Genomic DNA, 15,329 nt, shown 5'->3' with positions numbered 1-15,329 from the left:
AAAAGTTTGGTCTCAAAGATTTTAAGGCTTTAAGCAAGTGTAACATTAGATGAAAATTAATTACAAAAGGTATTTTAATAATTTCAGACTGACTCAAATTTTGATTTTATGGTCACTCAGGCTAATTTTGGTGCCAAAGAGTGGAAACACTGATAAAATTAATTACATGACTCTAAAAGGCCATTGTTTAAAAATATTTTTTTAACTCTGGCCTTAAAAATTGTATATTTTTTTAAACTTAAAATTTATAAGTGTAAATTTTTTTAAATACGGACTCAGTTAGAAACTGAGTTTTGTAACAATAGTTAGCTAGAAGGCCTTGTTCAACTTCGTACAAAATAAATTTATTTACTATGTTGTTTAAATGTTGTAAAACAAAATGGTATTAATTGTTGTTCTATACTGTGTGTACTTTTAATTTTGATAGTTAATTGTGTCTCTATGTCAACTTTGTAATAACTACTACTTTGACCAAATGGGTCAAGATTTTTTTACAAAAATTTTCATAAGCTTATATATTAAGATTACTATTTTTTAGTTATAAGATGCTTTTAAAAAAAACTAAAAAATCATCATATAAAAACTGTGGGTTATGAACATATATTGACAAAAGTTATTTAAAAAAGTAATTTATAAGACATAAATATAATTAAAAACAGTGGTGCTATTTGCCAAAAGTATATAATATTACTTGTTGTGATTATTATAGGGTTTTATCACTGAATATATTGCTTGTGTAAAACTTGTAAAAAAATTAAAAAATTCTGTAGTCAACAATTTATAAAATTCAGATATACAGTGCTTATTCACTTATCCGACTTCACTTATCCAGACGCTCACTTATCCGGAAATTTTTGGTCAGTTGAAAATTCAAAAAATTTAGTAGTAAACACAAAAATTTATTTAAAAAGTTTTGCAACTTTTTAAATTCCATGAGTTTTCTGTTGAAAACGTGGAAAAATTATATAACAAACGTCTATTCTTTCTAATTTTAGTAAAACTTCCAATAAAAACTAGTTTGTTAGGAGTGATATGTTTCCGTTAAATTGACTACAAACTTAGTCAAAGTTTCCCGTTTTCTTTCTGTCTGTTTTTTTAAATTAAAAAAATAGCTTATAATAACTTAATATTTTCACAAGAAGCAATGAAAATTATGATCTAACAACTTTGAGATAGTTAAATAAATAAGAAAGTTTTTTGAACAAAGCTGATAATTTACTAAGTTTGAAAATCAAAAAAAAATACTGTTTTCTAATCAAATTATTAATAATTTTTATTATCTTTAAGTTTTAACTTTGACAATTAACTTTATAATATATATATTATATAACTATTAAACAGTATTATTTCTCTAATAAAAATTACTTGAGCCCTTTCCCACAGATTTCAACAGACTTTTCAAAACACTTTATTTTCAAGTTAGTCTTATTTTTAAAATAATTAGATAAACTACTTTTTATTTTTACCGCTTGTTTAAATTCTAAGTAAGTTTTGAGATATATGCAATCAAAGTTAGAGCCATAATCAGGGTTGCCACTCTTTGAGCCAAAAAATCTTCCCTGAGTGACCAAAAATTTCCCTGAGTAACCTTAAATTTCCCTGAGTTTCCCTGAGTATTTTTCAAATCTTAAAAAAAAAATTTTCTCTTGTAACACAAATTATTAATACCTCATTCTCATTTTTCTTCCTTAATAATAAAAGGAAGGTTGTATGTGTATATTTCTGCATTAAATTTATGAAAAAAAACTGTTTTCAAAAACTCAATCTTAAAAGGTTTAAACCAAATAAAAATTAAAAACTAAATTTTTGCACAGCATTTTGTAAACTTGTTAGTTAACTTTCTACATAAAAGAATAAAGTTTAATTTGTTTGACATTTTAATTGACAAAATTATACTATAATAATTTCACATGAAGAACTCACTTAAATGCATACATAATAACTTTATTATGACTTGTATGTCTTTCCTAGCAACTGTTCTGAATGCAGTAAATAAAACTTAAAAGCTTAACATTATTGTAAAAAAACCTACAAAAAGAAAGTTTAAAGAAATAGCTAAAGAAATATCTTATATCAAAGTACAACTTAATACCTAACAATTGATACAAAATAATCTAAAATTAAAAAATTTTTAATGTCTTTTAGATGTTCATACACAATCTATTTTAAATAACTGAAAACATAATTTTGATTTTAAAACAATTTCACATTACCTCATAATAAAATCTTAATACTGTTTTTTTAAGTATGCAATTTCTAAATCAATAGTTTTAATTTTATTTTCAAGTTTATTTGCGTTGTCCTTAGCAGCTATTCCTCTTGCTAATAATTCTTTCATTGCTTCTAAATCAGACTGTTTGTTGGCATCTGCAGTATATTTGTCATAGTCTTCATTCAAACATTTTAGTTGCTTTGTAAGTTTACTTTTTTGTTCTCCTAACTTGCTCAAAGCATCACCTTTATTTGGAACATTTTTAGCAAAGCGCTGTTGCTCAAGATATGCCAAATATTGGGCCCTAGAAGATTTTACAAATTTTAACAATTCAGAACTTAGTTCAACCGTGCTTAGTTCTAGAATGTTTGCATATAGATGATCTTTGACCATTCTTCGGGACCTGAGTGTCATCTCTCCCATATTAGTTGATATTACTTCCTTATTTAAGCTAAAGCCCCGTTCAACACTTGCCTGGCCATTGTGAAGCACAAAAACAGCCTCAAGGACTCTTGTTAAATCTTTATACTTGCTTGGGATATCAAGTGTGTCAAAATAAAAGGTGTCTAAACTGTGACTTAGAGTTTATTAGAACTTTTCAATGAATAGTTAACAACAACTTTCATTTCTCTAAACTGTTTGATTTTACTTAAGTAAATATTAATTTAAAACTTAAAAAAACTACAATGTTAATACTAAGAATATTGAAGAACTAGCCGCGAGGCTAAAAAAATTCTAAATAACCACTTAAATAATAAAAATTACTACTTTTGAACAAAATATTCAAACTGGATTAACTAAACCTCATTCGAGATCTAGAAAAAAATTTCCCTGAGATTTTCAAAAACTACCCTGTAATTTAGAGAAAAAATCAAAACCTCCCTGAGTTTCCCTGAGTTAAAAGAAAAATGCCAAAATTCCCTGAGTTTCCCTGAGATTCCCTGAGATTTTCTACAGTTTGAAAATTCCCTGAGTTCCCTGAGTGTGTGGCAACCCTGCATAATAGATTCTATATGGGATGTGCAAACTAAAATGACAAAAATAAACTAATTTACTATAAATCTATCTCCTCCTTCTTCAGTTTTTGAGCAATGTTTTTAAAAACTTTCAGAGTAATTTTTAATAAATTTTAAACAACTTGAAGGAAACAAATTTTTTAATTTTCTATTTTGGTCAATATCTTTTTTATGAATTTTTTTCACAAATCCACTTCCTACAAGTTGTTTGTAAATATTAAAAACTACACTTCCTGAAAAATTGAATTAAATTGCCAAATAAATGAAGGAGATAGATTTTTAGTAAATTTTTACAAAATTCAGAGAAAATCCACTTTGAAAAATTTTGATGTCATACGGTTGTATTTTTTTACAAAAATTTTTATATCTCATAAGTTAATTGAAATTTCTCTGTTTTATAAAAAGCATTTTATAGTATATACTCCAAGTTTTAAAAAAAGTGCTAATTTTAATTTTGTTAAAAAAACAAATGTTTACCCCCTATGCCTTCAACTTAAATCTGGAAAAAACTTAAACTGTTGGTAAATACACATTAACAAAGCTTGTTAAGAAATGTAAACCAAATAAGATTTTAACTTATACTTAAAATGACCACATATTTATTTAAATTTAGTAAAATATTTGCTTATATAATAAAAACATTTAAAAATTTTATTTTAATTTGCGCATTTCTGCTGAAAGTTAAATTTTAAGACAAAACCAACAATTTTACTATTAATCAATTTATACTGTGTTTTAATAAAGCTTAAATTTACCCGATAGTGTACAAGTACCAAACATTAAAATTTTATTATTTTTATTAATGTATTGAAGATGATAAAACTTCTTGTGTTGATAAAGTTGTTTTTTTTAAATTCAAACAAGCTCTGTTTGTTACATTCAAAAAATAATTAAAGATTATTGATTGTTCTAAAATTCAACAAAAACAAATCAAAAGTAGATATAAAATTTAGAATGCGAAGTATTTCGATATTTTATATTTGTGTCCATCCATATATATTTAATGTACAATTTGTTTAGCAAAAGTGTATAACTGATTAAAATTAAAGTATTTAATATATATAATATTTTTAATTTAAGCAACAGTTGTCCATTATAATTTTAGATTGGTAGTTATATAAAACAAATGAATATATTTAAGAGGGTGACAAAAGTTTATTGTATTTTTTTTTTCTGGATTTCTTTCTGCTTCTTTGAAGTACAAGATGTCTTATCCATTTTTAGTGTAAAATTAAATTTAAGAAAGTATACTGTGTTTTATAGTACAAAAATATTAAAAATTAAAGAAATGCTACTTTAAATGTATTGTATAATAAAAATCTCAACTACACAAAAAATTGTATACAACAGATTGTTTGTAGTAAATCGAAATTGAATTATTTTACGTGTGTAAGTTGTTAAAATCTCCAACATTTTTATTGATTTTTGTTCAAATACCCATGTTTTTTTTTCTCAACTTTAAAGTTTTTCCAGGATTCCAGCTTTTTAAGCAACTCTGATAAAATTAAACAAAAAATAAGTGTTTTTAAATCTTTGAAAATATACTTAAAAATTTGATTATTGTAGGGGTTGGGAGTACAGCATGTTAACTTGGTCATGTTGTAAAATTCACATTAGGAAATATGATTCCGATGTGACTTGGCTTTATCAAGAAGAATCAAAAAAAAATTTTGTAAAAAAAATTGCTGCCTTAAAAACTAATTTCAACCCCTGAAAATCACATATTTTTTTATTTCTTGACTTAAATTGTAATAAAGTCACTTATTTATATCCTAAACTTATAATTTATATCATAAATGAATGCTTATAATTATAGGCATACATTTGAAGACATTTTAAATGCTTTAGATATACTATGACAAGATAATTATACAAAATATACAAATTTTGCTTGTTAAATTGTACTTTTTTTATATTAAATGCAAGTTCTTCTGCTGATTTTACTTTTAGTTTTGTTGTAAAATGTGTGGAACCAGATAGCCAGAAAGATATTACTAATGTAATATCATTTCAGTTGCATGTTGATATAGATATAAAACACATAATAAATCACTTTCAGTTATTAGATAGTATGGTTATTTAGACCACCTGACTAAGAGTAAAAGAATTAGACCTATTTATCATTAAAACTGCATGTAAAATTACTATAAATAGTCTAACTTTTTTGTTTAAATATATTTTTTTTAATTTAGTGTCAGTTATTTATTTGTTATAAGTTTTTTCTAAGTTCGCTTTAAATATGTTATTGCTTTCACATTACTATTAGTTTAGGTTTTTCAAAGTAACTTAAACTTGAATTAATTTAAAACTTAGTTTGTTAGTTTGTTTAAAAGTTTTAATTCTCTAGTCCAATAGCTTTGTATCAAACTCTTTTTAGTTTTAAACATATAGCATTTTATTATTGTATTTACTTTATACAAATGCTCTTTTCAAGACTTAGAACTTAGCTAAGTATAAACTTTAATCTATATAATATGTAAAAGCTTACATCTTGCTAAGTACTATATTATAGGTATTGAGTTGATATTAACTATTATTTAAATTGTTGTTAATTATTAAATAAAAATATTAACCTTAAGCATATTCATAGTAGAAAACTATAGTAAGAAACCTGTGGTCAATAGTACATGTGATTTACTTTTTTGTTAAAATAGTATTTTATTGTTTCTTGGGAACCTTTTATTTTTGACTTCTTTCGGAATTGCTTTACATACACTTTATCAAAGTAATCATTTAATACTACTACTACTTTTCTAATAATGTAATCAAAGCATTTGGTGAAAGATATGCTATATCAAAAACTTAAGCAAAACAAAACTTGTTAATAGTTGTAAATAATAACTTTATTAAAGTGTATAAGGAGCAATTCTACAACAAATCAAAATTAAAATGTGTCACAAGAAACAACAAAACACTATTTTAACAAAAAAGTAAATCACATGTACTATTGAACACAGTCATATCAACATAGTCAGGTGCTCTCAATAATAATTATAACTAATAACTGAAAGTTGCTTAATATATATTTTATATCTATATTAAAATGAAATTGAAATGACATTACATTAGTAATACCTTTCTGGCTAATTAGTTCCACACATTTCACATTCAAAATTGAAGAAAATAAATGTAAAAACAGCAGAAGAACTAGCTTTTATTTCTATAAAAAAAGTAATTTTACGGAAAAATTTGCATACTATGTGTTATTATGACGTCTTAACATGTCAAAAGCAGTTTAAGTGTCTTTAAATGTATATTATAAGTCTTTAAGATATAAATTATAAGTCTAGGACATGTAAAGTGACTTTATCACAATTAATGTCAAAAAATCAAAAAACATGTGATTTTTAGGGGTTGAAATTAGTTTTTTATGTAGCATTTTTTTTTAATTTTTTTTTTTTTTTAATATTCTTCATAATGAAGCCATAAAACATCCAAATCATATTTCCTAATAAGTCCAGCAAACATGACCCAAGTACTCCCTACCCCTACTAATTGCTTTAATTTAAGTAACTCTTTATTATATTGTACTACTGACAATACTAATTCAAGTCAACTATTTAAAAGGTGGTCAGAAACTACATTTAAGAGGGTTGCCAAAGGGTTTTTGTAAATTTCATCCAGGTTTTCTGAATTTATTCCAGGTTTTTAAAATTTAAGTTTTTGTTCCATTTTTAGTAGTAAATAAATTAAAGATAAAAAAATTGTCTTAAATAGTACAACTACATTAAGGATACTAAATGTATTTTGCTGATAAACATTTTAAGTGATACAACATTTTTTAATCATTATGATAGATATTTTGTATCTTACCAAAACTTTGTTACCTAACATGAAAAATAATTTAAAATTTCAGGCTATTTAGGTTTTTTAGTGATTTTTGTTTGAAATTCTAGGTTTTTTAAGAATTTTCTTAGGAACCTTGATTTAATGCATTATTTTTTAAATGCAATTTAAATTACAAATATTTTAGAGTAGTTTTTCAATATATATGTGGCCTTTTTGCTTTATAAGTTTAATTTTTAATACATTTTTATATCAATTTATTCTATTTATGACAAGATTTTAGATAATAAATTTAAATTTACTATGAACTTCCTTGATATGTAACATGATTATCCATAAAAATCTAGGAAAATGGTAAACCTTGATAAATTATTTTTAAAAATATTAAATCACACCTGAAAGTAATTATGGTATTAAACTGAAAAATAATCATTATAAAAATTTAAACATTGTTCTTTATGGGACCATTTCAAATTAATCAATGATTATACTATAGCCTTAAATAGAGTGTGTACAAATTTTCATAACTGTGAAAGTAACTTTGCCTAAAGTAAGAATATAACTTGAAATAAATAAAAAACAATTTTAAAAATGCATTCAACAATACTTATACAAAAACTTTCATCACTATTTGTGAACTTGTTTTAAAATAATTTTTGGTAATTATATCAAAAATGAGTCCAACACTGCTTTCTAATAAATAGTTTTTCTGTAACAGTCTAGACCAGCGGTTAAACTTTTTTTTTAAGTTATTTAAGTTAATGTTTATTAATGTCTTTTTAAATTATAAGTTGGCATTTAACTGAAACTATTTTTAAGTTTAGTATTATAAACTCTTAAACTTAATAACTTCTCAAGTTTTTTAAGCAAAAAGTTCAAAAGAAAATTAATTTTTTTCCCCAAGAACAAGCACTACATTGTATATTGGGGGTAAACTTGGTAACTACCTTTCAAAAAGGGGTAGTTTTGTAATGACCTTTTAAAAAAAGGTAAAACAAAAGAAAAAGTTAAGAACAGCCGGTCTAGATAAAGGACCGTGTTTAAAATAGTAAAAAATAGATAATTGGCTTGTTGGTAGAAAAACATAAAATTTTCCCTATGCGCAATATGTTAATTATTTTTTTAATATCATTGCTTTTGTTCAAACTTAAGACATATATCTATATTGTTATTTAAATGTAAAAATTGTTTAAGACTCTAGGATTTGTAATGTTTTTAATTCTAAGGTTTCCATAGTTTTTTTTTGCATAAATTGTCAAATTCAAAGTTTTGCTCAGGATTCCAAGTTTTTTGGTAAGGGCATATATGTAAGAACTATTGCATCTCCTAAAGGTAAAAAAACAGTTTTACTTTTTCAAAATAGTTTTCAAGTTGGTAAAATTCAGGTTTATATTCACTGGACCCTTTACAAAAACATAACATTTAACTTTGTTTTTGGTAAAAAACAACTAAATAAAACAAAGGTAAAAAAACTGATAATTACCTAGCATGATGTTGCACAAATATCAAACTGTAATTATATTATATTTGATGTCTATTTTAACCACAATTTTTGGCTCAAAATATATATTTTAATAATACATATACAGAATTAAATTTATTTATTATATAGTAATAAAACTCGAATATTTAACTGATTTTATTTTAAAATATAAGGTGATTAAATCAATACAATCCTTTATATCAATTACAACCCTGTAAAATTGTTTTAAATAAAAAAAAAACTATTTAACAAAAAAAACCTACATACTAATAAATATTCTTTTTATTGCCTAAAGTACTTTCAAATTGTTCTTCAGTAGGCAATTAGAACTGAACTAATTCAAAATTTCATTGAATATAAAAAGCTTTAAAAAAGTATATTATGACATAATTATAAATCAAACTTGCAAAAACTAAATGAAATAAAATAGAAAAATTATTTTTGTTAAATAAAAAAACTTTTTTATTTAAAATGATTTTAAAAAAGACAAAAAAATCCTGAAGAAGAACACACAACCAATGGAAAATTTGAGATACTTAAAACTATAATAACCTTGTAAAATAAAAGGTATTAAATGCATAAGGTTTAAAACAAAGCATATATCTTTAGACTAAACATAATTAAGCTTAAAATTATGGTTAAAAAAGACATCATATTTATTATAATTTCAGTCTGATATTGATGCAACATCATCTTAAGTAATTACCAAAAAAAAATCAGTCTCAAACACTACCTTTTGCAACATTTCTGATAGCTGTATAAATAACCAAATTCAAATTTAAATTAAATTCTTCTTTAAAACACTTTTTAGTAAATTAATTTAAGAGCCAAACTTAAGTTTAATTAAAATATTAAATTATATAAATACAAACTGTTTTAAAATAGTTATAATTGTTAAGTAAGTATAATACATTAAAAATGTTCATTTTCACTTTAGCTATTCAATTTTTCACTTTTTATACTCCAAGTATGTACAGTTCCATTCATTATTTGTGGAAAATGCATATTAACATGTCTTCCTGTTCAGTTTTATTATAATAACATTTTATTTTAGAATTGTATAGAATTTTCACATATTTTTCACAACATGAATACATTTTAGAAATGAAAGCACCAACTGTGACTATTACTACTTATTCTCTTTTGACTTCACATTCAACGACCAAAATTTAGTTTTCTCAATTCATTATCACAATGCCTTAAACTTATTAAACGTATATTACATTTAAAGTTTAATAAAATAAATTTCAAATTTCAATATACTTTGTTAAAATACTTTTATTAGTATTTTTTAGTTCGAGAGAAGTTTAAAATACACTCATTAATTAAAACAATCTCAAAATCGAGAGAAAAACTTCAACAAAATCATAAAATTTTTTAACAATATTTTAGATATCTTGATTCTAAGTTATGTAAAAACTCTAAGTTTTAACTTAATTAAGTTGAAAAATACTAAAAATCTAACCTAAAGTACTTTTAAGTCTTAAGACTAACTAGCTTACTTTTTATTATTTTTAAAACTATTAATTGAACAAATATAATTTTAGAAAGCATTTTAAAAAAACTTAAAGCTTGTACATGTTTTTGTATTAAAAACATGTTTTAAATGATAAAAAAAACGACAACAGTTTTAAAAGTTATGGGGAAAAATTTGGTTTATATTAATTAGTCTAACTTTAAAACAATATGCTGCTCTCGAGTTATTGTCTTACAGCAATTTCGAAGCACAAATTTGCTTAAATCAAAAAAATAATAGGTCAGTCACTAGATTTTTATCAAGCCTTAACTATTTTTACGAAACTTTTATATCGTTGTAATTTTAAATATCGATAAATTAAAGTTTTGATAACCTTTTAAATAATAAAAACAAAGTTTGGTACCAAGGTTAAAAGCATAGTTACAAAATATCTTATGAAAAGTTAACAAAGTTACCAAAAAAAGCATGACTGTTAGCTTAAAACAAACAGACTTCAATTCAGGACTATAAACTCTTAATTTCTTATTTCTTTGACAACCTTGGTTGCTAGAAATAAATAGTACTGAATGCTTAACAAAGGTTTAACTGTTTTAAATTATGCTCATGCTCAAGTAACTTTATGAATACAAATAAAGTCGCAACTATGTACTGTACAATACTAAGCTTATAATTTACTACTTATTTTCTTAATCTGAATGTTGAAAACATAAAATTCCATAAAACGGCCAGGTCCAGATCTTTTTTTTTAATCGTACTATATATTTTTTTTAATTAAGACTGGGCCTGATCCCAATATTTTTCAAATCGACTTTTTGCCAGAACTGGATTCAACAAATTAAAATTTTTCAAAACTCAAAAAGGTGATCTAAAGTCTAGATTTGAAACTTCATTGCTTTACTTTAATTTTTAAAGCCTATAGCATGCTGTAGGAAATTTTTTCAGTCGGCGCCTCAGCGGGTCATATTAATCAAAAAAGCATTTTGCAGGCTTTTAATATTAGTAAAAACTATAAAGTAAGGTTGTGTTGGAAAAAATTCTTTTCAGCACTAATACATACGAAAATGAAATTGATAGCACATTTGAAAAGTACATTTGTTCTAACAAATATCTATGTTAGTTACTTTGCATAAGTTTTTTTCTTTATATGTATAATACACATTACGCCAAAGATTTATGATTGGCGCGGCTAGCTAGCTCCACCTAATGGACTCCACCTAAAGTTATCATAAAATAAGCATGGACAACTAAAAGTCTGCAGGTAAGGTCCGTCTCGCAATAAACGAATGTATGAAAAAAAGATAACAACAAAATGTTTATTAATTGAACTAAAAACTAACATTGAGAAAACATAGTTAAGACTAGTTTTAACATTTATCCATAGTTGGTCAATCAATTACAAAATTAGAATTGATAAAGTCTGAAAAACTTAGAGTTATAAAATTTTTAGCTAATATAAATTTCAATATTGTAAGTAAACTTAAACCAACAACTGAAAATTGTTAAGTTTATAATCTTTACAATTCTCTGCTAATTATATTTTCTTTTTGATATAATCAGCCAACTTACAAGTTTAATTAAGTATTTTATGTTTTTTATTTCCCTAATAACTATCTAATTAAACATTTTAAAATTGTGATGTATTTAAATTTCAGTATGAATGTAAAATTATTTAATAGTACTTTTGCATCTGTAATCTTTTTAATAACATTTTTTTCTTGATTAAACAAAGTAAGTTTTTGTTTAACATACAACTAAAGCTTTTTTCAGTAATCATTATAATTAGTTTAAAATTTTAGCTAGTGATATACCGGATACACAAACTTTGAACTAGGTATATCAGTAATTAAAATCATTAAACTAAAACGTCAGCTTAACTTAATAAAGCTTTTTAAGCAAATCTAAAGCTACATGTACTATTTAAACAATAATTATATTAAAAGAACAAATTGTAATTGTTTTTAGTTATGTTTTTATTACACTTTAAACAAACTTATTTTGAAATCAAGTTGTTGGTTTAACTACTTAACATCAAAAAAAATTTAACTACTGCAACTACTAGAAGCTTAAGAATATTTTTTTATATTTCAAAAAGGTAAAACACCCTATAATTTTTTGTATATTGTTTTTTAAACATTTATTTGTTATAAAGAACTCTGTGGTACTTTAAAAGCTTCTTAGTTCTTCTATAAACATCTTAGTCTTAATTGTTGTCACTTGTAACTGTAAGTTTGTAAATAATAGTAAACTCACAATTTGATTATGAAAAAACAAATATCTTCACAGATTAAGTAAAGTCTTAGTCAAATAAAAAATATGCTCTAGTTATATAAATAACAAATACATCATTTGTTTTTGCAAAAAAAAAGTTAAATTACACATTGAACTAACTTTTTATGATAAATAATAGTATACCAAAAAATAATTTTGTTTTAAAATAGAGACTAAAATTATTGCTGTTGGCTTCAAATAGTTTTTTTATTGTAAGACGTTTATCAGATAGCGATTTAAATGTAAGCAAAAGTTTTCTACATGAAGTTTAAACACAATAAATCTTAGCTTGAGAAAATTATGTCATTCTATGAAATTATACCTGACATAATAGGGGTCAATGAAATTAAAATTATCAAAAAACTAATAAAGTACTTTTATAACTAACAAAATACAATTTTGCACCTTTCATAAAATGTTAAATTATTGAGAGAAGGTTGGTTTATATGTTGAAACATGTTTTTATCAGATAAGCCTTATATTTTCCAAGGGTTATTTATGAATCAATATGGTTAGAAATATCAACAACAATAGTAAGAATTTAGCCAAGATAGCTATACAATTGAGCTTTTTAAGTTTTTTTAAATACTCTTCTGCACTATATATTTTTCAAAATAACAATTTTGTAGAACAGTATAAATTTCTAACAATTATTAAGATAGCAAACTTTTATATTAATAGTAATTAAGCGGTTAGGCCATTTACTAAGATTTAGTTTAGTCGTTGTCAACTGCTAGTATAGCTCAAACTTTCTCAAAATTGATAAATTTACCAAGGAATATATTTGTTAGTATACTTTATAAATTTAGCATTATCAACTAATTTTAGTACTTTTATTCTTTTTTTTTTAGTTAAAAAACGACTATTATAAAAATCATAGCAAAATAAAACTCACTAACTAATACTGATCAAGTTTCTGCCTCTTTTAATTCTGTAAAAAATGTCAAGTTCAACGCTTCACGCAGACTTATCCTCTTCTCAAGATCAATAAGCAGCAATTGTTTTAGGAGGTCATAAAAATTCTTTTCGTCCCTTTCAATTTCCTCCAATTGTTTATTGATCGTACTAATTCTGTCCACGAGTTTGTCTATGACGTCATCCAGCTCACTCTTGTGCAAAGTCAGTTCTATCCTGTGTTTGTTTTCTTGAGACATTGCTCGGTCGAGCTGACTTTTCGAGAACGGTCCCACCGTGTTGTGAACCAGGATGAACAGTTCCTCTTCTTTTCCGACGTCAAACAGCCTTTTTCCCTTGCAAAGTTCAAAAACAACGCAGCCTATCGACCAAACGTCGCAGTGGTAACCGGTTTTCATGCCCATGAGAACTTCAGGAGCCCTGTGAGGCAATAAGAAAAATAAAAGTTAAGGTTTCGGTAGAGCTGTGCGAGCGAGGAAGTAATAAATAACAAGATATGAATGAAAATTTATACCAAGTAAAATTTAAAGTTGGTTTTAGTGATGTAAAATTAGCAACTTTTAGATGTATTCATAAAAATTGATTGAAACTGATATTAAACAAAGTTTTAAAATACTTGTAAGTTTAATGTTAAAATATTTACCAAAAATAACCTGTAAGGCAACGTTGTGACCTCGTGAACATCGAAGTCATCATGCAAGTAAGCCGATCCAAAGTCGCAGAGAACTATGTCAGGACTTTTGTAACTCGCTGGGTACTTTTTATTGTAGTAGTGCTTGTTTAATAAAATGTTCCCCGTTTTAATGTCACTATGCAGCATTCTATTGTCGTGGAGAAACTTCGTCGCTTCCATCAGCTGGCGAGCGATTGTTCTGACTTCTTCCATTTCAAACGGAGTTTCGTTTTGCTTCAGCGCCTGGCTGATGCTGGGGCCGTGGAGCGGGAAAACCAAGCACGTGAGGTCCTGGTGCGGAGGTTTGTGTGAAAAGCAGTCGAGAATTTCTACCAAGTAGCTGCATTTGTTCTGCTCGCTGAACCTTCTCAGCTTTTGCAGCATGCACAGCTCGATTGCCGCATCTTCTCTGCTCTCGATCACTTTGACGGCGACGTGATTCTTGCTTTCAGTGTCGAAGCATTTGTAGACGGTGCCGAATGTGCCTACGCCTATTTTACTTTCAAAAGTGTATGCGGAGCTGAGAGTTTTTCCAATAAGGTTGTCCTTTGTTGATCTCGTTGCATCTTGTCTTGAATTGTACATTGAAGAAGTCTTGGTGATTTTTTTTGCTGCACTCATGGTTTTGAATAATATAAAATGTTATCGACTTTAAAATTTTCCTCTATCGTTAAATTAAAGCGTTAAGTCTTTTTATTTTATCGTTTTATTCATATGTTATATATCATATAGTTGTAAATAATAAACATTAATTCAAAATTTTCAACTTTTTCTGTTATGTTTTGGAAAGTTAAACAAAACTTGTAGCTTTTTTTTTCTAAAAGAATAAAATATTTGTTATAGTTCAAAAAGTTTTAAATTATTTATTTTAAAAACAATTCTTTATCAATTTTTTTTAAAATGATTTTGTGGAATCTTCTTGTACAAAAGAAAAAAAAAGTTCTTAATAAGTTTATAAAAGTTTCTTAAACAGTTTTAAATTTATTCAGATTTTTTTGTTAATTGTTAGTTAACTTCAATATCTTTATTGAACAAAATAGTTCTATTATTATTTTAAAAGTATATCCTTTTTATTTATTTTTTCTTTATCAATAAGAAAAATTTTATTGGTAGTATATGAATTTTTTTTAAATGTATGTATTTTAACTCGTGTAAGTTAAAGTTTTATTTTATTTATAAATAAAACTTTTATAAAATTATGTAAATAGTATTTAAAATAAAACCAAACAAAGTTTAGTAAAGACATAATTGTAGAGTTCTTAATACTCTAATCTAAAATCAAACGAACAAATCTCGTATATTTAGGTAATAAGCATTGCATATGCAATCAATAAACAAGTTGATAACTTTAGTTTTTTTTTAAATAAAATCTATAAGTTTATAGCTAAAAAAGTTAACTTTAATTGTGTTTGATTAACTTTACTTAAAATATTTATTAGAGTACTTTAAACTTTTAAAAAACCAAGGTTAAATTCATTAATCTATTTAACTACTTTTTA

The 15,329-nt window shown here is 25.0% G+C and overlaps 1 protein-coding gene across 1 annotated transcript; it reads right to left on the bottom strand.

The window, feature by feature from the left end:
* Positions 1–13,150: 13,150 nt before the first annotated feature.
* Positions 13,151–14,451, bottom strand: LOC145843144 (uncharacterized). Its single transcript, XM_082950606.1, has 2 exons — positions 13,811–14,451; positions 13,151–13,577 (listed from the first exon to the last, which is right to left on the bottom strand). The coding sequence occupies exons 1-2, from the start codon at positions 14,449–14,451 to the stop codon at positions 13,151–13,153; spliced, it is 1,068 nt and encodes a 355-aa protein (XP_082806732.1).
* Positions 14,452–15,329: the final 878 nt, after the last annotated feature.

This window comes from Thalia democratica, chromosome 8 (genome assembly GCF_965202585.1).
Source record: "Thalia democratica chromosome 8, ktThaDemo2.hap1.1, whole genome shotgun sequence".
NCBI classification, from domain to species: domain Eukaryota; kingdom Metazoa; phylum Chordata; class Thaliacea; order Salpida; family Salpidae; genus Thalia; species Thalia democratica.
Note: the sequence above shows the minus strand (reverse complement) of the source record. Positions and strands in the feature narration are given on the sequence as shown.

Bases quoted from the DNA above. Each gene is read 5' to 3' on its own strand.
- LOC145843144 (XM_082950606.1), bottom strand. From the start codon at position 14,451: ATGAGTGCAGCAAAAAAAATCACCAAGACTTCTTCAATGTACAATTCA. The intron at 13,578-13,810 runs GTTATTTTTGGT...ATTGCCTCACAG, and splicing joins GTCACAACGTTGCCTTACAG to GGCTCCTGAAGTTCTCATGG.